Source organism: Gouania willdenowi, chromosome 10 (assembly GCF_900634775.1).
Source record: "Gouania willdenowi chromosome 10, fGouWil2.1, whole genome shotgun sequence".
Taxonomy (NCBI): Eukaryota; Metazoa; Chordata; class Actinopteri; order Blenniiformes; family Gobiesocidae; genus Gouania; species Gouania willdenowi.
In genome coordinates, this window is record NC_041053.1 from 27,029,548 (window position 1) to 27,057,332 (window position 27,785).

The window sequence follows — 27,785 nt, forward strand, 5'->3', positions numbered from 1 at the left end:
TATATCATCCAAGTAGAGTAACAGTGACTGGCCGTGCTGTACACCAAATATTCGCTCCATGAGCCTCTGGAAAACGCCCGCCGCATTACATAATCCAAAGGGCATTTGGTTCAATTCAAATAACCCAAATGGGGTACAGAAAGCACACTTTTGTTTGTTGCCCTTTGCCATTGGCACCTGATTATAGCCGCAGGCTAAGTCCATGTGGTAAACCACCGAGCTCCAGACGAGTTCAGGGAGTCCTCAATTTGGGGCAGCGGAAAAATTTATTATTTTTTTGCTAAAAAAATAAATACATTTTTGTTTTTAAAGTGAACAGACATGTTTTATTTGTTTCTTGGAATAGGTTAGGGTTATAATCTCAGTACTGAGGTAAACTCAGTACTTGACACCGGTTCCCACAGGGGCTCAGGGCACATCACGAGAGCTGCATTTCCCCCTCAATGCAAACTCCATAGATACCATTTAGCGCCCGACAGTACAGCCTAGGAGCCCCGAACTCGCAGATGCTACGGCGTGCACACCGGCTTGTAATTCTGCTAATCGGAGGGCACGGCTAAAAAAGCATCTGGGACTGGAATGATGCATTCGTGTGCTGTATACCAGTGAGAAGCTATGACACTTTAACCGCCTGGTTACAGTAGTACTCAAGTTATTTCCAAAACGTATTACTATATGAGCAACAATAAAAGAAATGAGTTACATTTTCATGTTCAGTTTTACAAAAGGTGCATTTGTTGTCAATGTCAAAGATACTTGCGAAAAGTGCATTCTGTCGCCCCCCTGTGGTCAGTTTTAAAACTCACTTAATCTACTTTTTTTTTTGTACTTAACTGTTTAGACGGGCGTTCAAATGCCTATGCTGGTCTTAAATGGAACGTTACTGGCTATTGTCTTTTTGTTCTATTGAACGCACCACAATTTTTTTATTTTTTTATTTACCTGTACAGCTAAATGGACTCAGGAATAAACAGTATTTCTCCCGAGTAACTATTATCAGCCAACAATGCAGTATGTCATCAAATATGTATGACTTTTTAAAACAAAATACAATAGTTGACTTGACTCCCCCCAAAAAGTAAACAAAGAATTAGGTGTGTGTGGCATAATCTCGAGTGTATCCGGTTTGTTTCATTGTCTAAAATGTTTCTGCATTACTGATTCAAGATAAATTTGTTCTTTTTTTTTTTTTTTTTTGTTTTGTTGCACGAATTAACTGTTTTTGGCTGATTTGTTTTTCTTTAATGTCAAAAACAATCTAAGTATTGATGGTGTTCAACCAAAAGAATAATGAGATTAAAGTGAAGTACAATAATAAAATTAAAAGTGGAGCTCTGCATGTGTATTGTTATTTATTATTATTTGTTTGTTTCGGAAGCCATTTCGTAGAAACAAGCGGATTACTCTCTTGCCTTCACACACTATCTTTGAAGCCATCTGTAATCTGATTGGCTGTTCGGTAGTGACGTCACAGTTGTGCGTACAGCCTTTTCACATAAGCTTCTCGGTGACCTTGTGTTCAAAACTCCGGACCACAGAGACCATGTCAGGACACAGTCTGCCCGTGGTACCCAGCTCGGGTTTCAAGTTTACTAAAGGTAACGTATTAGCACAGCAGCTGCTGCATGTTTGCGGTGCGTGGCTGGAGTGTGACGTGTTAGAAGACGGTGTCTACATAATAACGTCGCATTGTTATTAAAACTCACAGCTAAATAAATAAGCCTCCAGCGTCACTGATAATAGCCTCCGTTCCAGCTGTGTGAGCGCCAGCTAGCTAAATGCTAACTGCTCGAGCTGGACGCACACTGTGTTTCCAACTTTAGCGACTCTCCTCAGATGGTGTGCACTGCACTGCAAACACCACTTGGAGCCCATCCCAGGACCTTATGACTGTGGGTGTGTTCCAGCTAATCACAGGTTTCTGATCCGGACCGACGGCAGGCCTCCAGATACACATCATGTGATCCTCTGTAGACCTCTGATCATAATCCGTCTCTGAGCCTCTACAAAACAAACAATTTCACAGCCTGTGGTCCCCGTGACACTCACAGCTCTACAATGAACTTTAACGTTTTGATTTGTGAGGAGCATGACTGTGTAGTTTTTACCTATCAGTGCATGACTGGGCAGTTTTTAATTAAATAGAGGGAATCTAGAGCTCAAGATGTTATGGACCAGAACAAATGCCCAAATTATACCCCATCTGCGTACAAAGAACATTCAATGGCTAATTTATAGTTCTGTATTGAAATTTCAATCATATTGTGCCACAGTTTGTATCAGTGTTTTTCAATCTTGGGGTCGTGACTCCTGAAAATCTAGTAATAAAAATTACTGATTAAAGTTATATTTTTTTTATTTTTAGTTCTCTAATTTCACTATTTAAAACTCCATACATTCATCACATAAATAAACATACAGTGCAGGAAGAGGCAGAAAGCTCAAAGAGCTGAAATGCGTTATTGTTTTTCAAATTAAAATGCTACACACAATCTCAAACAACTGTATTTTATACTTTCACTTTCTCAAACGTAAATCTAGTTCAAATAAAATGCAGTGTAAAATAAAATATCTGATCTGGTACATATTGACAGTTTGTGCACTAATCCTTACGACTAATATCTCATTTCAGAGAATAAAAAAAGACCCTGGGTTCGCCCAAAATTTCTGATACAAAAATGGGGTCACGACCCGAAAAAGGTTGGGAACCACTGGTTTATAACTATATACTTTTACAACGTTACAGCTAAACAATAATAAAGATGGGACCAAATGTCGTGTGACAAGAAATCACGATAGTAAAACTTTGTGAGATGTGTCATCCAGGGTACAATCAGACTTGAGTGGTTGTGTTTTTTTTTGTTTTTTTTTAATTCTCCAATTGAGTAAAAATGTTTTGTCTTCTTCCCTTTCCTAAAATATTGTTATCATGAGCCCATCATTGACTTTTGTATCGTATCGTGAACTCAGTGTATCGTCCCTTCTTAGTAAATGCTGTTTTGTTTTTTAGAGGACAAGCCCCCACCTAATGGGGTCCTTCCTACCATCGATGTCATGTTAATCATTAAATGTGTTTTCCTTTAGAGCATTTGGTGGTTGCTGTCCCTGTTGCTGTTGTGGCGGCTGCTGGAGGTTTCCTCGTCAGCCATTACCTGAGAGCAGGGAGCTGTAAAAAGGGCCAGGTGAACACGTCCATCAGCAAAGACAGTCCTAAGGTGGTGCACAGCTTTGACATGGAGGACATCGGCACCAAGGCCGTCTACTGCCGCTGCTGGAAGTCCAAGAAGGTCAGATGCCACTGCAACCCTCTAAAGTCCTACTTTTTTTCAAAAATAGCTGTTGAAGACACACATTTATAATCTTTTTTAAAATATAAATCTATATATTTTCCTGTGCAACATGCATCTCACAGCATGCCTGTGAGACGCGTGAAAAGTTTCTTTCAAAATAAAATAATTTGAAAGTATTTATTTTTGACCAGCTGTCCGAACTACTTTTTGGTCCTGACCCACCAGTTGAGAATCACTGCTGTAGAACATGTAGAGTGGATTAAAGCCTTGGAGGCACATAGAAATAAATACTAATTCTCACTGAACAGACATTTGTTCCGAGTGGGAAAGGAAAACCAGAATTCTAATAGTAAACCAAAACAGGAAGGGGACAACATGCTAACTCAGGCATGTCAGGCTAACCTATGATCTTTTGGCAGTGAGGCAGTTCCAGTAATCATTTGTGATCTGTATTTGACTCAGGCCGGTCATGCTGGTCTGGTCTGGTCTGGTCTGGGTGTTCAGCTTGCAGGTAGCGATGGTTCCTATGGCGATAAAAAGTTAATTTAGCCTCAGTAAACATGAAGCGGGTTTTATTCTAGTTTCACCGTGGTCCTGTAGAGCAGAGGTTCTCAACTGGTCTCACCCTAGGACCCACATTTTGCCATGATGATTAAATCGCGACCCACTTTTTTTTTTTTTTTTTTTTTTTTTTTTTTTTAAGAATTCAACCAACCAAATTTAGGTGTTCAAAAATAACTGTTGAAAACACACATGTATATTCTCTTTTTTTTTTTTTTTTTTTTTTTTTTTAAAAACATAAATCTATGTATTTTCCTGTGCAACATGCATTTCATAGCATGCCTATCAAAAGAAAAGTTTCTTTCAAAATAAAAAACAAGTCCAACATGAGAGACATTAAGTATTTATTTATTTTTGAGCAGTTGTCCGCGACCCACCCAGTAAAGGTCCGCGACCCACTTTTGGGTCCCGACCCACCAGTTAAGAAGCACTGCTGTAGAGACCGTCGCCCTGTTTTGTATAAATGTATCTGAATCAGAATCTCTTTATTGTCTCATGAAGGGAAATTAGTTTTGCAGCAGGGGGCACACATTAGACACAATTATATCATCAGTAGAAAGTCTAGAAGTCAGAAACATGAAGAAAAAGACAATATGAAAAAAACACCATACACAAAATCACTAACTAAAGTTTAGTTCAGAGCTCATACCAAAAACGGAAAAATATTACCAAGTAATTCAAAAGTGCAATGTGTGGATATGCAAATTAGTGATAGACTGATACATCGGCCGATATTATCGGCTGATTTTTGCGTTTTTTTACGTGTATCGGTATCGGACGATGCGGGCTGATGCGTTCGCCGATCCGCAATTTTTACAGAGAGCAGAAATATTTTTTACTTGTTTTTGTTCTACATCACCTGTTTTTAATATTTGTTAAATATTTTTTTACTTGTTGTCATTCTACATCACCTTTGTTAATTTCAATAAATGTTTTAAAAATTGAGACTTGTACCATTTGCTGTCATCATTGTATAGTTTTTATGATGTAAATTGACGGAGCAAAAGTAGTGTTGGCTGAAGAAAATCTGCAGTCCGTATCGGTCATCGGCTAAGGCTGATGGGAAAAAAAATTGGTATTGATATCAGCCCTAAAAAAATTTCATATCAGTCTATCCCTAGTGCAAATGAGCAATAATGTTGCATGAATAGCAGGAGCAACCTAAGGGTTAATTGCCATAATGTAAATAGATTGCACTGGTGATGAAAGAGGCCTGAAGTCTTTCAATCCTCCTCATAGGAACCCTAAAACGTTGGCCCAAGAGCAAAAGCTCAAATTATTTTCCAAGTGGATAATTGCAACATTCCAAGTTAGCATTAGCCCTTCTCATGTAGATCTGCAGGCGTCTCATCTCATACGTGTCGTCCTTGTTCTCTCTACAGTTCCCTTACTGCGATGGCAGCCACGCCAAACACAACGAAGAGACCGGCGACAACACTGGACCGCTCATCATCAAGAAGAGGGACGCCTGACTCCCCCATCAGAGACGCTTCCCTTCTCTGTCCCGCCATGATGATGGTCAGACCACCACAGTGATTATTAGGGAAAGACAAGCCCCCGCCCCCAAAATAAGAGATTAAAATGCGTAGATTTCATACATTCCACACGCATTGATTACTTCTGCTTCTGAATCTAAAGTCAAGTCAGGACAAATAAGGCAAGGACTTTGGCAATCAACAAGGTGACACATGCAGGCTGACGCTCACTTTGACCCACTTTATCACCCCCCCCCCCCCCCCCCCCCCCCCCCCCCCCCCCCCCCCGCAGGGGCTGCTCCTTTGTCTCACCTGTGTCCAGTTTCTGGGTCACTGAGGGAGGAGCAGGTGGTTGTAACGCGACACCAACGGCCCCTCCATTTAGTCCTTACCGTATCCTCCACATTAGGAGAGGTGGTTCATGCTGCGTGGTGAGAAAAAGGGGCTTGTCTTAAATTAAATGTTGAAAGTTGAAGCTCTCTTTCTGCTCCAGTGATGAAGACGTTATGTTGCTTTGTCGTGTGCCTGTTTTCTAATGTTGCTATGTACACGCTAATGAGCTGCTGTTGTGAATATTGTGAATAAAACACGAGTGATCACATTTGTGTCGCATTAAGTCCGTGGTTCCCGATCTTTTAATCTTGTCGCGACCCCATTTTTATTTCACACATTTCTGTCGACCCCAGAGACTTTTTTTTCTCTGAATATTATTAATTTGATCATGTTTGTTTATAGTCTGTTACAAACACAGAGTAGCCAGTATTAGTACACAAAGCAACAATATGCACCAGCTCAGATATTTTTATAATGCCTTTTATTTGAGCTAGATTTAGATTTGAGAAAGTGAACATGTAAAATACAGTTTTTTGAGATTGTAGGTCGTGTTTTCATATTTAAAAAACAAGTATTTGAGATTTCTTTCTCTTCCTGCTTTGTATGTCTTTTTCTGTGATATTATGTACTGGTATTATTTTAAAATGTAAAAAATCTATTTATTTTTAAATATATAATTGTTATATTTTTTACATTTATTCATTATTACTGAACATTTCACGTGACCCCATTTCATTTCCAGGCGATCCCACATGGGGTCACGAACCCAAGGTTGAAAAACCCTGCATTAAGTTTTTTTTCTAAAGCACCCTCTCTTGTTTGTTTTTTAACCACCATCACGCACGCGCTTCACCTCTGCGCGTGTGTGCGCCGCCTCGTGCTGCAGTGGTGTTTTTAATGGGCTGCGGTACCAGAGGTGACCACGGGGAGGCGCTGTGTGTCCACGGTTCCTCTCGGACCGAGGCTGTGCTCATGTGCTGTGCCGTGCATGCGGGTAACGACCACGGGCCCCTGCTCCCACGGTGACACGCACAGTCACGCGCGCGCACGAGGGGGCTGGCTGCGTGCCAGATGCAGCGGAGGACTCCGAGAAGAGGTGGAGTGGAGTCCTCCGTCCGGTGTCAGGACTCACCTTCACACACACACGTACACGCACTGGTCAGCGCTCACGGGCCCAGTGTCACTGCACCGGGAGCAGGGTTTGTGAGCATGCGCGTTCTACAGAAACATATACATTAACTTTAATAATAGACTAAATATATGGATTTGAAAAAAAAAAAAAAAAAAAATCAATATTTTTTTCTATTGTTACAAAAAGTTTGTTTAGTATTTAAAAGTAGTTCTGCATAGGCTACATTTAAATACTCTTAACCAGGAGGACAATGCAAAGCTTCAGAAACTTATACAATTTAAAAAAAAAAAAAGACATAATTTGAAGTTTAAGCTTCAGAATGCCCTTTGATGTTTATACAGATATTTATCAAGAGGTAAAACATTTTTTTTTTTTTTTTTTTTTTTTACTATTCTAAATGGCATATCTACCAATAAAGGAAAAGAAACCTAACATTAGTGACTTTCCATCATGGAACCGTGTTGTTTTTCAATCATAGTGAAATGGAAGTTTTTTTATTTTATTTTTTTAAGTTAGTAAATGTGTAAAAGCTAATAATTAATTCATCAATATCTAGCCTTATAACTGTGTACGTGTACATAAACATCAGTTTATTATAAAGGTTGATGTTAACCTCTTATAAATTATCCCATGTTATAAATGCACTACTTGTATATATGTTCATATTTGTATTCATCCTTCATATTTATTATTATTATTATTATTATTATTATTATAGTGTTTATGGTTTGTTTTTGTTTTTTCGCTCCATCCCCCAAGTCAAATTCTACTTGGCAATAAAACTAATTCTAATTCTGATTCTAACTTATCACATTTTCTCACCATAACAAAATCATGTGTCAAATAACGGACGATGATGGGATATTGTGTGACTTATGGCCATAGGTCTGTAGATGGACTCTCACTGACAGTCAGTGGATGCTGCGGGTCGCTCTGACCACGGGCTTCGGCTTCAGAGTCCACTTCGCATTTTGAGCGACGCCCCCAAATTCCGTGCAGAGTGTTTGCAGACCCTCCGGGACGGAGAGGTGGAGGAGGACTCGGCTGCTCCGCCGTCCATACACGCTACAATCACCACGCCATTAGTTCATGACTTCATCGTGTCTGTGACAGCGGACCGAGAGTCGGGTTTGGACGGTAAGCCGTGGCGGTATTTCCCTACACTTCCTGTGTGTTTTCGCCTCGTTGTTGTGTCGCTGCTGCTGAGCGCCGTGTCGCAGCGACCACTCGGACTGTGGTCAGTCAGCGCGTCGTGGCGTCGGCCGAGTCCGTCTTTAGGTAACCCTTTAAATAGGCTCAAACTAAACCATCCGCCGCTTTAATGTACCTGTCAAAACATTATTACCGTAGTTGAATGTGTGTCTCTTGTTTATAGAACGCAGGACTTTTCCCACTCGTGTGGACACGGAACACAGCCCCGTGTTTTTTATCTTCAGTGCCCGCATCGTTGCGCATCTCGCTGCTCGTCGTCCGTAGCAGACAAAAGACAGGCTGTTTTTTACGGTCCCTCTCCCGGTGTTCCCCCGGTGAGACCGGGCTTTGGCTGGCACACATAACAGCAGTCGTCAAAATGTATTTGAAAAGCGCGCTCCACATTTGACCTGCGCATATGCGCATATCTTTGCATATTGTTGTCGCTCTGTTATTGATTGCATTGATATACCGTGAAATTCTTAAAGGGATACTGCCTCCTGGATGCGGAAATCATTGCCAAGCCATGCAGTGTCAGATAGAGCTCTCAGTGCTCAGGATATACAGCTTTATAAACCCTGTGCATGCAAATATGAATCTTTAGAGACACATTCCCTGAGCTCTGACAGGGTTTAAGAGAAGATCCCTCAGCCTGATCTTCTCTGCCTATTCTCTCGCTGTATCTGTCCCTCCAACATTTCTATTCTTAACCTCCCTCTCTTCATCTCCTATTCATTTCCAGCTCTCCAGGACTCCGAGGCTGCTGCAGAGAATGGGAATAGGGACACAGGCCAAGGCTTGCCATTTTGGCTGAAGGAACAGCAGGACGGTTGTCAAACCCGCAACAGCGTCAATCCCCCTCTCCCTCACCTCTCGTCCTCCCACCGACACACACAAGCACGGATACCCCCCTCCCTCACTACCCAGGCTTTGCTATGTCCACTGCAGTAGACATCGCTGGCCCTTCCTCCCCAGATCAGGCCCACAGCAGTGCTAAAATCCCCAATGAGCCGCTGAGACCCAGCCTCAAGCGTTCCAACCATCCCTACAGCCTCTCCCATTACATCTCCACGCCTTCCCCAGCCGTGGATGTCAAAAGCCTGATCGAATCCTCCCCAGATCAGCAGCGAGCTGCCCAACCTGTGCACGCCAAGTCTCGACGGGCGCCCTCCTCCTGGCCCGACATGTGGGAGTCACCTAGCGGGCTCCACCTGGCCCATGCCGCAGAGCTACTGATGCGTGCTGGGCTGCTGGCTTTTACCCCCGCCACCACCGAGCAGGCCAGCCTGGGCGCACAGAGCAGCCAGCCTGCTAAGAAGGAGGCTACAGAAGCAAAGGGGGTAAAGGGGGAGGGAGAAGGAGGAGGTTCTGGGCCTGATGAGGAGGAAGAGGACTCCACAGGATGTGGTCCTGAGTTCCAACCTTTCCTGGGTGCCTGGTTTCCTTTCAGCCCGGCACTGTTCCCCCTAGCAGGTTTCCAGATGGGGGGCAGCCACTGGAGAAGCTCAGCAGTGGGAGCTGAGGGCATGGAGGGGCTGGTGGCCGAGGGCTACTCTCCTGGCTCTCTGGCGGGAGGCAGCGGGGGGAGAAGGAAGAGGAAGAGGTGTGGGGAGTGCGTACCGTGCCGGAGACAGACGAACTGCGAACAGTGCAGCAGCTGCCGCAATCGCAAGAGGGGACACCAGATCTGTAAATACAGGAAGTGTGAGGAGCTGAAGAGGAAGCCTGGGGGGGCCGGGTTCGAGAGCAGAGTTTCTGGCTTTGATCTGCGAGGGTCCGACTTTACTTTAGGCCTGGCACAGGAGAGAAGCAATAGAGCCTTGGAAGGATAGTGACGCGTAAAGGTGGAGGACGGTGTTGGTCAAAGGATCCTGATTGGATGATTGTTGAGCTGTGGGCTCGGGGAGGGACACAGTGACAGTGTTGACATGTTGAGACTTTGGTTAAAAGATCCCTGGTGTTTGGAGAGGAGCTGGAGCTCCAGTAAAGAATGTCCACACTCGTTCCCATCCTTTCTTTTGACAATCAGCGACATGGAGAGGAGCGAAAAGAAAGAAACCAATGTGTGTCAATACTTCAATGACAACAAAAAATACTGTAAATACACTGTACATACCTGAAAAAAAAAAAACATTATGTCCTTTTTTTATATTGTTTTCCAGTTTGGATGTACTGTGCTTCACCATAAGAAGGAGCCAAATGTTTTGTTTCTAATGGGATGTTTTGTTTCTGTTGTTCTGACGTCACTGCATCAGTAAGAAGTGAATGAGTTCAGCCTCGGCTAAATTATTTCATGTGCAGCTTGTACTGTAAAGCTCTGTTTGACCTTTTGAAATAAAAAAAGAAATTTGCCATGTGTACTTGTCTGTAAGATTTGTGTCATCATGTGTGTGTCGTTTTTAATTGGGTGTTTTCTGTCTGTTCGGCACGTGTGTGTGTGTGTGTGGTTGTGGTTGTGTGGATTATGAGTCACCTAATGGTGTGGCTGAGAGCCTTATCGCAACCTCACAGACACACAAACACACCTACGAGCAGCCTTGGCAAGTCCCGCACACCTAACCCTGACATACACACAATCATAGATACTCAATCTGTGGTGTATTTAAAGCCTGTTTTTCCTCCTTTTTCAGAGTAAAGGTATGGATCTCTCGGATATTTAAAAAAAAAAACCAAACAGCCTGAGCTGGGCTTGGAGTCGTTGGGTTTTTTTTTTCTTTTTTTTTCGCTTGTTCCCGTAACGATGGCTGATGTGATAAGACCTTCTTCCTCGGCGCCACACTCCAGGGGACCGCAGGGAAGACGTAACCATGGCAACGGCCGGCCCGAGGTGTCACGCTATAATTGGGCCACGGCTGCACTTCCTGTGAGCCTTCAGTCAGGGGGATCGCAGAGGGACTATGTGTGTGTGTGTGTGCATCTGTGGGGGTGGGGGTGGTGGTGGTGGGGGGGGTTGTGTGTGTGTGTGTCAGGCAGGAGAGAGAAAGCGATGCACGCCAGCCAACACAGGACTCTGCCAACTCATGGAGAAAAGCAGTGAGCTCCAACATCATGCTATTACAACGCTCTCAGTGAATGAGGAACACACAGTCTTTGAGTTTAAGTCCCTTCACTTGGTGTTTCTTCTACTCTCAGACAAAAGGGGGAATTTCAAATTCTTGGATCTGCATCTCTCTCTCTCTCTCCCTCTCTCTCTCTCTCTCTCTCTCTCTCTCTATTTCTCTCTCTGTCTCTCTCTCCCCTCAGTGCCTTTCTAGTGATTTGGAGCTTAATCCCCCTCACAACACCCCCACCTTCCTCGCCTTGTCTCACGCACACACACACACACGTACACACACACATATATTCACACACCGGAAATCTGTGTCACCCGCTGCCCAGCAGGTCCAGTGACTCCCTGAACGCCTGCAGTCTGGCTCCACTGGCCTGCAAGATGGCAGGAGAGAAAGAGGGGAGGGTTGGGGTTGTGGGGGGGATGAACGAAGGACAGAGAGGAGGAAGAGGAGGAGGGTTGCAAGAGTTGGGGGAGGAGGAAGGGGTTGGAAAGCGGATCCAGGGAAAGGGTGAAGGGGGAGGCACGGTGAAGGGCAGGGGGGTTGGTGGGGGGGTGGCAGGAGAGAAACTGGGAGAGATGAAAAGCAGGCCACAGGGGTAGAGAGAGGGAGGAAGAGAGGGAGGAGAGTGAGGAGATGGACAGCAGGGGATGAAGATAACGTGAGCCTAACAAAGAGGGAGTGAGGATGAGGAGAGGGGCAGCGATGATGGGCCGATTAGAAATGCAGCGAGACAGAGACGCAGGTTAATGATGGATGCTTTGTCCTGATAGTGTGTGCCCGTCATGAGCCCCTGTGGAGCGTACATATGTTACACCAGCACCGACGGCACAGCCCACTTTGGACCAAAAAGTCCTTAAACACACACACTGACACACATACACACACACACTGCAGTGGAGCAACCTGCCAGCCCTGAGGCAACCTGTGCTGGAGCTGGGCGGACCCTCACTCCCGAGCCAGGCCTTTGAAAATTTTGGACACTGCATCTGCACAGAGACACTGTGTCTGACTGAGTTTTTTCCTTCCTCCTCTGGCCGGGTCCCCAGCGCTGAGAAAAAATGTGTAACAGCTTTGCGGAAACAGCATCTTTCTGAGATCACTCCCCATTTACGGCCTCTGGTATCCATTTGTGTTTACGTCCCGCTGAATACGAGGGGGCTCCCAAAACAGCAGCACAATGGCTGCCCACATCCTCACCAAGCTGCACAACATCTTCCCCGCAGGTCGTATTTTGGTGACTAGGAGGTCAGTGGGGTCGCTTGACCTTTGACCCCTAAAGCTGTTAAAGATGGATTCGTAAAAAGAACGTCTGCTATAAAACACAGGTTTACAACTCTGGTTTAGTCTCATCCTACTTGTGGAAAAACATCTTGACAGTGTTATCATTAGCCATGTAAGTCAGTCCTGTGGAAGACCAATTTAGATTTCTGTCACTTTGATTAGAAAAACACATTTTGCTTTGAAAACATCCCACTCTGTGATTCTCTATGGGAATGCAGACTCAAAATTCTGTTGATATTTAGCAGATTTATTTTCATTTTTTTTTTTAAAGCTTGCAGGAAGCTCAAGACACATGCTGTCTGCAGTGATGTTTTACCACAGGCTGTTTTCCCTCCTCCTCATGAGGAAGAATTGATCGTTTCCAATGATTTTTGAGCAGCAACTTGCCCGCATCGTTCAATTTGCACAGTCGTCTGCAGGAGAGCCGAGCATTGCATTGTTTACTAACCATTGCCTCACTTACAGAGAAGCACAAAAACATTGACAGCAGACTTCCATTCACAACCAATCATCACGTTACTGAATAAAGATAAATATGAATTGGAAGAACTAATCCTTACTATATTTGCTCTATACTTGCTTCAACTTATCGAGGTTGAAAAACACTCTGAGAAAAAGTTTGACACTATTTCACATGTTTTCAGGCTAAATCTAAAGCACTTCCTTCAATAAAAGTTGAAGAAACCAATCCCTCCAAATGACAAATGACCGACAGGGTTTTATTTAATCATTGTTCACACTAAACCCTAAAGATTAGATTATCTAAGTACACAACATGACAGTGACAGATTGTTGCTGTCATGTTTAATCTGTTGTCAATTCTTAAAAGAAGACTTTTGGATCTTGCGTGTAGTTTTCTGTCAACATACATGGCGGTTCCTGTGTCCTAATTTCACCTCTTGGAGCAGCCAGACAACAACAAGGCATGTGAGTGGACTCTGGACTCCTGTGACAGAGGGAAACATTACAACAACTCAACATGCACTTTTTTTCTTTTAAAGAACAAAGATGAAGAAGGTTCATACAATGCAGAACTTGGTAACCCAACCCCGTCCTCCTAAATATAGCGAGGCTTTTCACACGGCTGCTCGTGTCAAGTCACATGATTGAAGATATATGGGGTGAACAGACACTCGGGGGCTGAGGGCTGTGGTGGAAGTGCGGCAGGAATGCTTGGAGGTTTATTGAGTTGACTGTGACGTTTGGTTTCCCGTGACCGGACTTCACATTCGCTCCGGCTCCTTCAGCGTCTCGCCCTGTGTCTCCACATGCTAATCAGCTTTCAGAGCTCGTTTGATCTCCGATGGGCTGTTTTCTGAGCTAAACACTGAATAGATAATCTGTGTGCTGGTGACCACTATGGCCGCATTCTTTGCCCCGTCTCTAGTGACTCCACCTACCCCTGGAGGCTCACAATGAATGGACAGATTACCTAAGAGGAAGGAAAACAACCCCAAACCACCTTTATTTTGTTAATTTGTTCTTTCTTTTCACTCTAAGGACAAACGTGATGTCAGAAAGTAAACAGAATACAGTACAAATAGAGAGGCAAAGCCAATAGCCAGCAGCAGCAGAGACCTAATCATTGACAACTACAAGGACCATGTGACCAGTTAGGGAGTAACTCCAGCTACAAACTTTGTAAATACTCAACATTAGCTTCTCTTCTTAGCGGTTTTTCTTTGTGACAGAGCTGCTGCGGATTGTAGACGTTTGTATTGGTTTGGTTGAGCTCCAGCACTCTGGCTACAAGATGATACAGAATGAGGTTAAAGAGTTGACTGAAAGCTGAGGGAGGGTCTGAGGTTTAAATCCAAATCAGCTGACCAGCAGAAGAAGTTTTTTCCCCCTTTTTTTTTTTTTTTCTCACTTGCAGTCTTTGTGTTGATGACCAAGCAGTTCCCGGAGTGCAAACAAAGCTCACAGTAAGATCTTTTAACCCTCATCTGATAACATCCTCTCAGCTGACACGCAGGGGGAGCCTTTTCCACTCACTGACTGCGGTGGTTCATAAAATAGTGACATGATAGTATCACACAGTGACATCTTGATCCATGTCAATCCCACCTCATCCAAAACATGATCAATCCCAGTGATTCAAAACCAGTGGGAACACCTGGGCATAAGAGAGCACATTGTAAGTGATACGTGGAAACATTTATAATTATTATAATCCCCCTAAAAAAGTTTTTTTTCCTTGTTTCTGCCTTCTATTTGCTAACCACAAATAAAGACACATTGCAATTAATCGAACATGGTCAACAAAGCTGTGACAAACAGAATAAAACCACTATAGAGGGTTTTCATCAACCTGGAAGATAGAGCAGCAGGTCTACAAACAGCACGCAGACAAGAAAATGGTGAACTATTGCCGTGTTTTTGGCTGTACCAATCGGTCAAACAGTGAGAGTTTTGGAGTTTTATAGATTACCAAAAATCATAACAAATGAGGGAGAACAATCTCACAAGTTATCAGAAAAAAGGAGGCGTTTGTGGCTCGCAAAGCTAAACCAGGATCCACGAGGCAAAAATCTGGACAACATCCAAATTTGTTCGGCCCATTTTTTGTCAGGTAAGTAAATTGTTGTTTGCAGCAGCTCTTAATTAATTTTCTAGCGTGATGATAGTAATATAATTCACATCAACGTCAAAACAACCCATCATAAGAACAGTTTCTACCCCCAGGCTGTCACTCTAATGAACGCTAAACAGTCAAAGAGTGTCGGACCTGTTGCTGTGAAACAACCCTGGAACTAAATAGTAACTGTGAATGTACGTACACGTAAATTATTTAATTTAAATGTACATCTACGCACACTCATTAATGTAAATACTGGAAAAGATAATCACATGTTTACTTCATCCTTTTGCACTACTCACCACTGCAGGTTAGTTTTTACCCTACTGATGATGTGTTGTTGCAATATCCCATTGGATAATTACTGTAAAGGTGATTATGTTTCAGCTGGCAACAAGTTATTTAACCCTGATGCAGCATCTCTCTATAAAAGCAAGGAAGTCTGGTGTCTGTTCGACCTGAAACTTTTCTAACAGCTTCCACATAGCCCGAGTGTGTGCATCCATTATTTTGGACTCATTTGGTGTTGCAAAACGTTTATTTGAATTTTATTTCACCCGAACGGCACGTTCACGTTTACCCAGAAGTGAAACCTATTCAGCTTTTGACCTCAGTTCGAGGGGGCGCTAGTGCACCAATCTGTAGATTGCTACCAATTAGTAGAAGAAGACCACATGCCCCACCCATGGTGTGCCTCCATCATTTTGGACTTCTTTGGTGTTGCAAAACGTTTGTTTTTCGTGGTACTTCCGAGTCCGTTTTTTTTTCTTTCTCTCTCTCAAGTCTCACACATTGGGCGTGAGACACACGCATCTCTACAACAGAACCTACGGAGGTGATAGAGAAAGTTCCACACGGCAACCAGGAGGGCAGGAAGCGAGTCACACACACGCACACACACACCAAACGACAACAAAAACAATGAAAATGACTCAAAATACACAAAACTAAATATTTATACAAAAAATACACAAAAGACAACATAAATGCACAAAACACAAAAAAAAATCACACTACAATGGCAACAAAAAACAATAATTATACAAAAAATGCACAAAAAGACAACAGAAAGATACAAAACATAATGACTCCAAAAAACATACATTACAGAAAAATACACCAAACGAAAATAATATAGAAATGAGTAAAAAACAAAACAAAACAACAAATACATTTATCATCATCACAAACATTGTAAAAATTTGTTAATTTTCCTTTCTCTCTCTCTTAAGTACCCCCTGTAGTGCCATTGCGTACCCCCATTTGAGAAACGCTGTTCTAATCTATAGGGAACATTTCTACTGATACCTGTGTGGAATACACACATAGTTTTTCCAAAGGTATTTGGAACAGAAATCCATTTATTCTGTGGTGGGTTAAAAGGCAGCTTTATTGTGCCTTTATCAAAAATGATTACCTTTCTAATGCTCAGCATGAACCTAACATGACTGATTACATTGATCTGCTGCATTGTGTTTGCTGATTAGTACTTTGTGTCGCAAATCTATTAAAACGGTTGGTGTGGGCACAATCCCTGCTTCAGACGGCAGAAAGAAAAGCTGTGGAAATATTTGGAGTTATGGTGGATAAATCAGAGACAATTCAACCTGACCCCATTGCAAACACTATAAACTTATTGATCGCGCGTGTGTGTGTGTGTGTGTGTTTTCGTCTGCACCCAGTCATCTGTCTGTGTGCCTTCTATTTTTGGACAGTTAGCTCTGTGTCTGCCTGTCCATCACTCACCTTCTGCGAGTGTATTCGAACTTGAATTTCAACATCAAAGTCACTCAGTATTATCATTCAAGCTGACTTTAGTTCAAAAAGCTTTCATTCAAGTCTTTCTCTAACTCCAACCCCGCAGATGTTGCTCTGTGGGTCGGATCTCCCCAAACGCTGCCTAGGAAAAAGTTTGGATCCGTTAATGACTGGAATTCAAATGAGAATCCTTTCTTTTCAAAAGTCTGCAGCCTCAGTCTGGACCAGCAGTCAGTGTGTGGGCTCTAAATTGTCCTCAAGGCTCATTTCAGTCGTTGCTCACACAGGTTGAGACCTATCGGATCATTGGTGAGCTCGTTCTCTGCAGGTGAGCAGGTTTGGCCGGTAGAGGCGGTTTGGTGCAGGCAGGCGATGTTTGGTGAGGATCATCTGTGAACGCCTTCCGGAGCTGTGCAACTCGACCTCCTGTTTCCTGTTTCTTTTCCCAACATGCATTCTCTGAGGAAACACAGATTAGAATGAGGTGTTTATGTCCGTGTTGTAAGAGTTCAGTAGATTAGATGTTTTTTGGACTGTGCACATTTGAAAATAGCTGCTTGATCATGGGGACTAAAGATAGCCTGTAGCTGACCTTTTTACTTCATAAAATGATCAACATGCGTAGTATATCTATTAGTAAATGTAGCCTATACATTATAAAAACTTTTATCAAAAAAGGAGGTCTGTAAACAAGCTTAAAAAATGACAAATTAGGGACAGAACTATGCCTGACTCAATGACTTTATATAAAACAGAAAGTGTACGCCGTACGGACAACCTCCAGTGCTACTGGTACAGTACGTTGCGTCCTCGGGTTAGGTTTAGGTTGTAACCCAATTTTGCAATCATTTTTAGAGTTAGGTTTAGGGTTAGGTTTAGTCTAAGTCACGGGACCCAAACTGGCCAATGACTGACCTATCACGTGACCTAAACTGGCCAAATAGGGGCGCTGCGTATGGATAGAATGTCGGTATATCGATACGGCAGCCGTGCAGATAGCCACTGCCTATAAAATAATACTATGTGATTCTCAAAGTGTGGGCCTCAGCCCCTGCTGGGCCCTGCAGGTACTACAGAAGTACTGTGAAAGGAAATGATTATAATTTAAAGGGTAAAGTTTTCAATTCTGCAAAGAAGTTTTATCTCTTCCCAGATATATGCAACTTATTTCAGGAAGTGGGTACAACTTCCTGTGTGACTAAAGATGTAGCAGTTGGTAAGTGGCAAATCAAAACAATGGCATGGTCTTTCTGAAAATAAGTTATTGGTTCTGCCTGTTTAAAAAAAAAACAACAAAAACAAATGTGAGATATTGTGATAACTATAAACAAGAGTAAAAGTTCTCTGTTGTGTATGGTTTATATTCAGTGCTCTTGTTGTGAAAGGTTTGAAGTGGAAGTTGGGGTTCAGCTTGTGCAGTTTATGGTGTGGTGATGCACTCACAATAAGTAGCACCCCCAGGAAAATGGTGGATACTTATTTCATTATACTTCTTTTAAAAGTGATATAATCTACTGATACAAATTAGAATTGGGGATTATGATGATCATTGACATTCTTATTTTATCTCATCAATCATTTATCTTCAATGACTATCAATATGCGTGTATGTGGGATTTTTTTTTTTTTTTTTTTTGTTCTTTGTTAAAGGATAGCTTTTCTATCTCAGTCCGGATGCTGTTGTGTGAAATTTACAACTAACCAAGCATTCCTGAGAATACAATTAATTGTGTGTTTCATTATTTCTTTTTACTTCCTGTCCAGTTAGGATGTCTACTGGCTTCCAGTCAGCCTAAGAATAGACTCTAAAGTTCTGCTGCTGATGTATAAATCTGTGAATGGGTTTGATCCAGAATACATCAGTGAGATGTTAGTCAGGTCAGATAGTGGAGCCCAGAGTTCACAGTAAACATGGTGACGCTGCTTTTAGTTGTTATGCTGCAACGGAGTGGAACAAACTGCCAGCAGACCTGAAGTCAGCATCCAATGTGAACGTTTTTAAATCAAAGTTTAAGGCACTCTTATTCTCTACTGCGTATGATTGAGAGGGAGATTATTAATCATGTTGTTGTTTATTTGATTTTTTTTAATGCTCTTATTGATTTTTAAGCTGTTGAACATTTTCTGTTGCACTTTTTGATCATGTAAAGCACATTGAATTGCACATTGAAATGCACAATACAAATACATTTGCCTTGCCTTGCCTACTAAGGTTTGTTTTTTGTATTTTCTTTATTTCCAGTGCCTAAACCTATTCTTTTTCTGGTAATTTAGATAAAATAGCTCTCTTTGATTAAAAAAATTACTTCTGACTAAAATCAGGCATTTAAATTCTGAATCTGGCTCCGTCCATCTCTCCTGGTTCCTCACCTCTGTCCTGAGGCCGAGCCCTCTCTGCCTCTGACAGCTGGGCTTTGAGCGCCTGGTTGCCATGGCTACTGAAATGTGCTCTGTCGTGAGGAGCCCAGTCGCTAAGGTTGTCCGAGCTACTGCCTGACTCGCTGTCACTGTCTCCTTCAGGCTCTGGCTCCTTCAGGCCTTCCTCTGCGTCCTCTTCTGAGGACTGTTCGCTGGGTGACGCGGGGTCTTCCTGCGTGGGAGTGAGCACAGTGGGATGATGGTGAACCGGCGAGCTTTAACCCTGCTGAAAATCAAACCCATGTGAACTCACAGTAACATCTGTGAGGGGCAGTTGGATGTCTTCCTTTAAGCTGAGCTGCTGGGTCTCGCTTCCTGACAGCAGGTCTTCTGTCTGGATGCCATTCATAGTACCACTGCAGAGTCTAAGACAAAGACGTCTGTTTTTAGTCCCACAGCCAACCTGTGAATCAATCTTTTATTGGCCAAATGACCTCTGTAATCTAATTGAGATAAAGAGGCGTCACACTGACAGAAATTCTTTAATTCACTGCTGATCTTATCAAGGACAATTGAAATTACAAAATATGCCTGTTTGAGTTCAGGACCATGTGGCACAAGTAGGTCAACAAATGGACCAAGTAGCCTATACTGTAGAAGAATGTATTCATTCCATTTCATTTCACAAATCATCCACGCACTTTGGTATCAAAAAATCAGACATGTTTACCAATTGTTCCATGATTATTCAGTAAGCACACTGTATATTTTTAGTTTGACTGGATAAACACTCAAAGCTGGTAAAATTACAGGGAGCTGAGGCATATGTAGAGTTGTTTACTGAAGGCCCAAATATGTTTGAGCCCGAAACCGACAAATTTTTTTCCAATTTTGAGTGGCTGGCATGTCCACCATATAGGATGTATAGCAGATCTTTGTATATTCTGAGAGAGTAGGTGGAGCTTTATTAGTATACCAAATTTCAGCTTCCTATGTGGTGCAATTTATGAGATATTAGAAGCTGAAAATGGAAGAAAAATAAAGACGAGCAAAAGTCAACACATACCCGCTCACTAAATTGGCCATCTGAAAAAGTATTCATCTGATCAAACTAAAAATTTACAGTGTGCCAATGAAATACTCAAGGAACAATTAGTAAAAAAAATATGGAGTCTTTTGATACAGAAGTGCATGGGATGTTCTGAAAATGTGACCCAATATTTGGAGGCTACTTTACTATCTTTAAGGTTTTCTGCAGTTAAGTAACAGGCTGTTACTACTGTAAGTTGCTACTTCATAAAGTATTGTGGACGACTGATATTATAAAAATTGTTACTCTTTAAAGGGTGCACGTTCTACCTGTTGTTCATGATGTTTTGGAGGAGTTTGGAGGATCTGAATTCATCCATTTCCCCAATTATGCTGACAAGCACATCACCATCCCGACCAAGAAGCCAGCTCACGTGTTTTTGGGAAGCTACAGAAGCAGAAACCACAGGAAGAGAATATTGGTCAGAATGGTGGGATTTTAAGTTCTGTTTAGTAGGAACACAGACACCAGTGGGGGGGAAACAACCTGCAAATTCTAGTTTCTTTTTGTCATGACACATTTTTATCAACATTACGAAGAAAAACTGTGGTATATTTAGTTAAAAGACAGTGGAGCAAAATTGTGCACAAGGAATAATAAATAATATATTTAATGTATATGTAATATATAATTATTTGAAAACACAGTAGTTTGTTAAATCCAAACATTTATAAAAGACCTTCTTTCCTGCTGTGTTTTCATCAGCTTGAATGAGAAACAACCTGTTATGATGGTTCTCAACCAGCAGGTGGTGCTGTCCTATCAGTGTAGCACCTACTGACTGCTATCTCCATTTCCCTTTGTAGTCCTGTCGCTATGGAAAATAATTTCTTCAATCATCTGCTACACATGATTTTTCGAAACACCACAGCCTTAAATATTAATTATTAGTTTTTCCTTGCTGGTGTATTAAACTTTACAGTAAATCCCCTAAAATCTATGGAATCAATGACCTCTATTCTTTATTCAAAAATGATACAATTAATGAAACTCGACAGTTATTAAGTAAACTTCCTTAATGTGTTGTTGTTGTGTAGGAGTTTTTTCATATGTCTGTATTTTTATTAGTGTTATTGAGATGTGTTTTATTTATTTTTATTGTTTTTATTGAGAAAATTAATATTGTTGGAAAGGTTTTATTAAATAGTTAAACACAACTGAGAAACCATAGGATGGAATGAACTATTGTTATTATTATTATTATTATTGTTGTTGTTGAAATTTAATTTTCACAGTTTTGATATTGACAAAAATCTTTCTGGGATTTCTCCGAAGTCCAAAGGAGATAATAATAATAATAATAATAATAATAATAATAATAATAATAATAATAATAATAATAATAATAATTATTATTATTATCATTATTATTATTATTGAACAGGTACACTGCTGCACCGTAAACCCCTAAAATGACATCACAGAAAGGGGGTGTAGCTAAAGAATTTAAAGATGAACTACCCTGGGTAGGTAATGGTATGTATGTATTGTGATGATCTGAGGCTCCTCCCTGAAAAGAGGAAGTTGGTAATGAACATGTTGACAGTGATGAAGGAACTGCTGAGAGGGCAGCAGACAAAGGCAGCTGTGTGTCCTTCCACACTGTGAACAATGACTTCGTATTTTCATGCACTTGCACGACTCAGAAAGACACATTGTGCCAACGGCTGATGTCGTCAGTGATGCACTTTGACGTAAATCACAGTCGGCTTAACCAACACGTCCACACGTACGACACAAAATATGCGGCACGCAATAAAACATCCCCACTCACTGACATTTAAAGGTCTACATGCATACGTAGAAGCATGTATAGCTGAGCTGCCCCTAACAAAGGATGTTATGTAATGGCAACAGGTGAAAACACACACTCAGTTGGCTCTCAGGTGACATGGCAGAGATTGGGTAAACACAACAATAGTAATTGAATATGTGGTTTACGTGCCCCTCAAGGTAAGGCCAGTAAACAGCTCGAATGGAGTCACAAACGCACGCCCACGTGCACTTCATGCAGCTGAAGCAGCCATGACGACAGGGTTTCAATGAGTCAAACAAACAAATGGCTAGCAGAGGGCTAGCAGAGGGCTAGCAGAAGGCTAGCACAGGGCTAGCACAGATTCAAAGTCTGTGTCAACTGTCCAATTATGTCTAATAGAGGGAGTTTAACCACACTTGGGGCAGAAGTTTGAAAAAAGAACAAGGCCGAGTCGACATAAGACAGTCTGACGTGATATTTATAATATAGCCAAAATCTCAACTGAATTTCAGCCAAAACAGTCAATTAATGGAAATCCGATGTGAAATCTACAGCCCATCATGGTCAAACATACAGTTTTGTCCTCTGGATTAAACGTAGTGAATAGAGAAGGATTCACGTTGTGTTCTTAGGGACATGTGGATCATGTGTACTAGAACCTATGACAGCTTACTAAGAACAGAAATACCTTAGAAATGTCACCATTGGGTTAACATTCAGACACAAGTCAGACACATTCACTCCTTTATTCTAGCGACAAACTCAGACTACACTAAAAATAAAACACACGTCATTGGACAGAGTGTTTATCTGAACAGGATCCTATAATAACACAGTGATGCTTGAGCTGTCTTCTACTCCATTTTTACATTTTTAATTGATGCAGTTGTTGTTTCATGAGGTGAAAACTCGAAATTCAACATTTTGATGAGTTAATTTGGTTTCTGGTGATATACATCTTGGATGTGTGAGTTATCTTTCTGTGATATGGGATATTTCAGGGTTATGGACATAATAATACAACTAAGAGTTGGAATAATCTATGCAAGACATGTGAAAGGTCATTAAAGTGTGTTTTCTTTTCTTAATAGGTCTACCTATTGAATGGTTAATAAAGTTTAACTTCTTTTTGAGTTTTATAAGATTGATATTCTGCTCTGTACATCTCCACCACACATCTTTGATTAATGCTTTATTTGAAGTTTAATACATAAGACTGACGTTATGCTGTCATTATTATGATTAATATGAAATGACACCTGTCATTAGCATGAATAAAGGTGTCATGGAGGCTGTAGTTGAGTGTCGTTCGCTAAATTATGACACCTTTGGAGCTATGTTGGCCTTTTTTGGGTTAGGGTTAGGTAGGATTAGAAAGGGTTAAATAGATTAAGTAGGATTAGGGTTAGGGTAACAAACAACACTTAATGACAGCCTTCATGACACCGTATTCATGCTAATGACATGGGTCATGTCATAATAATGACAGCGTAATGTCAGCCTTTATGTATAAAACTTCAAATGAAGAGTTACCCATCTTTGTCTTTCATTCTGTTTTATGATCCTTTATCAAAAGTGATCAAGCCACTGGTATTGTGTTGTCACTCTACCTTTCTTTGGCCTGGAGCTGTAGCAGTCGTGGCCTTCCCTCTCCTCACGCTCTCTCCAACGGCGCACCTGCTCCTCTCTCATCTTCAGGAAGAGGATCCTCTTCTGCTCCTCACTGAGGGCCTCCAGCACCTCTGGCTCCACCCACATGTCCTCCAAGATTTTAGCCAGCATCCTGTTAGCTGTCTAGACTCAACTGTCCCCTGTTGTCTCTCCGTCCAGCGGTAGGTTGAGTATCAGGTGGTGATGGCTCTCTTTCCCTGTCCTCCTTGGGGTCAGGTTCCCTCTTTCTTAGAAGGATGAAGGATCAGGTACTGATCACTGTAGTGTGGTTTTAGGAGAGCACTTCTATTGGCTGCACGAGTGTGCGTGGATCAACCAGAGAGAGAGAGAGAGAGATTAGATCTACGGAATTGTTAAACCATTCAAAGCTGTTTGGGCTGGCATAATACAATGGGTGTGTGTGTGTGGGTGTTTATATTGTCATGCAGGGCAGTTTGAAATCAACATGTGTATACTCACACACACACACACCCAAACAAACACACAGAGACAGGATTTTAAACTAACGTACCATGTGACTCAGCCAGTGAGTCTGACCTTATACACTCAGTGTTTGCGCACACACACACACACACACACATTTTTAAAGAATGCAGAAGAGAACCAATGGTATTTGTGTAAGAGATAACAGCGCACCAATCTGCACTTGACTGCATTTTTTGAATCCCAGTGAAAGCAGCACACACCGATCAATGATTAAATACTATATTATATATATTTGAGTAAAAAAAACTTCAGGTGCAGCTACACTAGCAGCACTGTTGTAACACGGCAATAACATCGATAAATTAGTTGTTGAACTTGGATAAACATTGGAGTGTTTGAATGAGTTAATTCGAAAGGTAATTTTAAATTAAAATAATGTGTAAATAAATCCCAGCTTCCTTGTTCCTGGAGATTCCTCCAACTGAAACAATGCAATATACACTTTTAAAAGTACTGCTCATTGTCATCCAGATTTAGATTTCATAAATATAAATTGAAATGATATCACTTCTTATAGTTATAGCAATTATGATGCTAAACATACCAGATATAAACAATCATCCCCACAGAGGGAACAGACACATTTACCCTTCACTGTTCACCTATTTATAAACCTTTTTTAGAACTTCACAGTGATGTCTTTATAATCAATTATCTGTGACAAGAGCCAGTCTGTGATGAGTTCATGCAATAGTGTTATTTTCGTGAATAAGTTTGGATAACAATGCCGTCACGTTTAAATCTAACTTGTCATTCCCAGTCTTGGGAAATATCGGATCAACATTCCCACTGTTATTTGCTGTAAAGGGCAAACATCCAGCTCTGGCTCTGTGTCATAATGCAAAACAAATCCAGGATTTACTTCAGCCACAAACAGGCAGAGAAACACTGAAAGGCAAATACATGGAGAAGAAAATGTAAATATACAGTTTTACCAAAGTTTAGAAAGTAAAGACAGACTTACTCAGTGGTTGTAAATTAACAGCATCACCTTCCGTAGACTTCAGTGGTATGTATGAATGTGTGACTAGGGTGTGAGTGATCTATTGTGTGTGAGTGTGGGAGCAGGTCAGTTCCTAGCAGCAGTGTGTGCAGACTGAATGCTGCCTGCCTGCATTTGTACTGAGCTATGTGACATCACAGCATTCATCCCTCCTCCTCCTCCTTCCTCTTTTCTCCTTTTTACACTCAAACTACTATAAATAAATACATTCACACATATGAGAATAAGTGTGTTATTGTATCCTATCTTCATCTTTAGCTGTAGGGAACTTCATCTCCCTGTGACTTTTGCTCTTTGGAGAGAAATAGACAACATACTATCCTCACTGACCCATAAACATTTATTATTTTAATTTACTCTTGTCTGTGTTCTCTGCCCCGCTGTGATTAAACCCCTTTATTCTCTTTTTCTTCCTCAAGGAAGTCCTGCTCACTTAGTAAATCACAACACCACATGTACAGGAAGGAATCCGGCTGTAAATTCCATAGAGAATTATTTCCGTCAACAGGTTGTTGAAACAAATATCCCACTTACACTCATTGTTTAAGCAGCGTCAGATCTGATCTGTGCAAGTCAACACACACAGAATGAGAATGTAGCTATAAACATCATACCAGTGCATGTGTAAACCACCAGGCATGACAGAGTAGTCTCCTGATTCCCACTGACCCGTCAGGTTTATGGGGGCTTGATCTACTGAGATTGTTGACTTTCAATGACATCAAAAGAGTTTTGTTTGGAGTAAAAAGCTGCGTGATATTTGTAAGACACGGCACATGATGATTTTAAGATAAACAAGAGCACTGACAATGCACGTACATGGTATTATGATCATTTAAAGGCTTGTAAGAAAGCTCTATCTCCATTGATAAACATACAGTAGGTCCAAATATACAGGCACCCTTTTTTTTTTTTTTATGATGCGATGAAATGCACAATCCAGATCAGATTCTGTAGAAACATGGAGGTGGTAACTGAAAACCCAACCCAACATAACTGAGTCAGATTTCATAATGATCAGTCAATTACAAACCGAGATTTGACGTTTTTAAATTTTGCCAATAATGAGAGATTTTTCAAACTGATCCAAAATCTGTATGTTGATCTGCTTCAAAATTGAATGGAATCTTCCATGGCGTAAGGTCTATCTTTGGTTAAAGTTATGTCAAAATGTATTCCTGCTAACAGAAAAACAAACAAATGCTGAAAATATTACCTTCGTGGTGGAGGTAACCAATCACAAATAGGAAAAACTCAACTATATCGTTGTTTATAGGCAGTGGGTATTCATACAGTTGCCGTATCAATATACCGACAATCTATCCGTACGCAGCGCCCCTCATTGGCCAGTTTAAGTCACGTGATTGGTCAGTCATTGGTCAGTTTAGGTCATGTGACTAAGACTAACCCTAACCCTAGAAATTGTTACTATATAGGGTTATAACCTAACCCTAAGACGCTACGTACGTGTACTTTGGTAAATGTACCAATAGCACCAGGGGTTGTCCGTACGGCAACCATACGAATAGACACTTTCTTGTTTTTATTGTCCCATTGCTCTACAAAATAAAAGCACCAAGTTCAAACTTTAAATCTGGCCCTTGCACGTGTTTTTTAGAGGAGGTAAATGAATATATGATTCATAAATCATTACAGTAGAGTCCATGAACTGTTGAAGTGATGAATTGAAGACTTTGAATAAAGCTGGTGTAGATAATTATAGGATAGTCATTTACAATGCCCATACATGCAAATCCAAAAACACAACAGGAACAATGGCAATAATTGCGGATGTGGGTGAGATCTGTTAGCAAACAGTGACCAACATGAGCTGAGCTACTGGTAAAACCGGTATAAGTTGAAATGCAGCGGAAAACCCCCACAGCCTACCAGAAATCCAGGGTTTAATTCATTATTTCACAATTTTTAAACACTTCTGTGTCATCACAAGTTGTATTACCAAACATGTCTTGTATATGTTAAAGTGTATAAGATATATGACTGTATTAAAGTTTAGCAACATGTTAGTATCACACTGGGTCACTATTTTTGTCAGACTTTTCCTGAAACTCCCACTTGTTTGTGTTGTGCAAAACGAAACCGGAGCCTTGCTTTGTCAATAGTTTTTTTTGGTGGAAAACCAGCATGTGCAGTGATACTCGACACCAGTTTGACTTCAGACAGGGAGCTAAAGGTCTACAAACACTCACAGTGTGGTCATACTAAGCTGACAAACTCTGTACCTCAGATTATATCTGACCTCCTGAATCACACATATGTCAAATTTAAGGCCTTCAGGACAGGATCTATAGAAAATCAAAAGGAAAACCCTAAATATACTTTAGGTTGAGATATATGCAACAGATTGTTTGCTCTTGTGGCACCTGAAGTCAAATTAATTGGCCAGTTCTGGCATTTGTGACGTCAGAATACATGTGATTTGTCATGAACTGGTTGTTTGTTTCCTTCCTGTCAGGTCACACCTTTTAAAGCCACAACATAGTAAATCATTGTCAAAGTTTCCAGTAAGTCAAACGCTGATATACACTTATTCTGAAGAGCTCCTTCCGTCTGACACGTTTCCATTGGCACACCTTGAAAAAGTCCCGCTCATTATAAACACAGACGCCTCGAGCCAGGTGGAGGAACTGACACGTGGTCCCGCTCGTGTTCTATTGATTTGGAAGCAGCGCCTCCTGTTGGAGACAGATATAATTACAGTTATCATCACAAGTGTTTCATCTGTTGAAATCCATAATTAGACTTAGA

At 41.4% G+C, this 27,785-nt stretch overlaps 3 protein-coding genes across 3 annotated transcripts; 2 read left to right on the plus strand and 1 right to left on the minus strand.

The window, feature by feature from the left end:
* The first annotated feature begins 1,448 nt into the window (after positions 1–1,448).
* On the plus strand, positions 1,449–5,574 carry zgc:110843 (CDGSH iron-sulfur domain-containing protein 1). Its single transcript, XM_028459834.1, has 3 exons — positions 1,449–1,598; positions 3,085–3,287; positions 5,234–5,574. The coding sequence occupies exons 1-3, from the start codon at positions 1,544–1,546 to the stop codon at positions 5,321–5,323; spliced, it is 348 nt and encodes a 115-aa protein (XP_028315635.1). The 5' UTR covers positions 1,449–1,543; the 3' UTR covers positions 5,324–5,574.
* A 2,151-nt stretch (positions 5,575–7,725) lies between these two features.
* cxxc5b (CXXC finger protein 5b) lies at positions 7,726–10,338 on the plus strand. Its single transcript, XM_028460559.1, has 2 exons — positions 7,726–7,928; positions 8,725–10,338. Exon 2 carries the CDS (start codon positions 8,918–8,920, stop codon positions 9,812–9,814), a length of 897 nt encoding a protein of 298 aa, XP_028316360.1. The 5' UTR covers positions 7,726–7,928; positions 8,725–8,917; the 3' UTR covers positions 9,815–10,338.
* A 5,712-nt stretch (positions 10,339–16,050) lies between these two features.
* LOC114471109 (SH2 domain-containing protein 4A) lies at positions 16,051–25,134 on the minus strand. Its single transcript, XM_028459694.1, has 6 exons — positions 24,978–25,134; positions 23,467–23,819; positions 20,370–20,487; positions 19,324–19,435; positions 19,023–19,242; positions 16,051–17,111 (listed from the first exon to the last, which is right to left on the minus strand). Exons 2-6 carry the CDS (start codon positions 23,636–23,638, stop codon positions 16,948–16,950), a joined length of 786 nt encoding a protein of 261 aa, XP_028315495.1. The 5' UTR covers positions 23,639–23,819; positions 24,978–25,134; the 3' UTR covers positions 16,051–16,947.
* Positions 25,135–27,785: the final 2,651 nt, after the last annotated feature.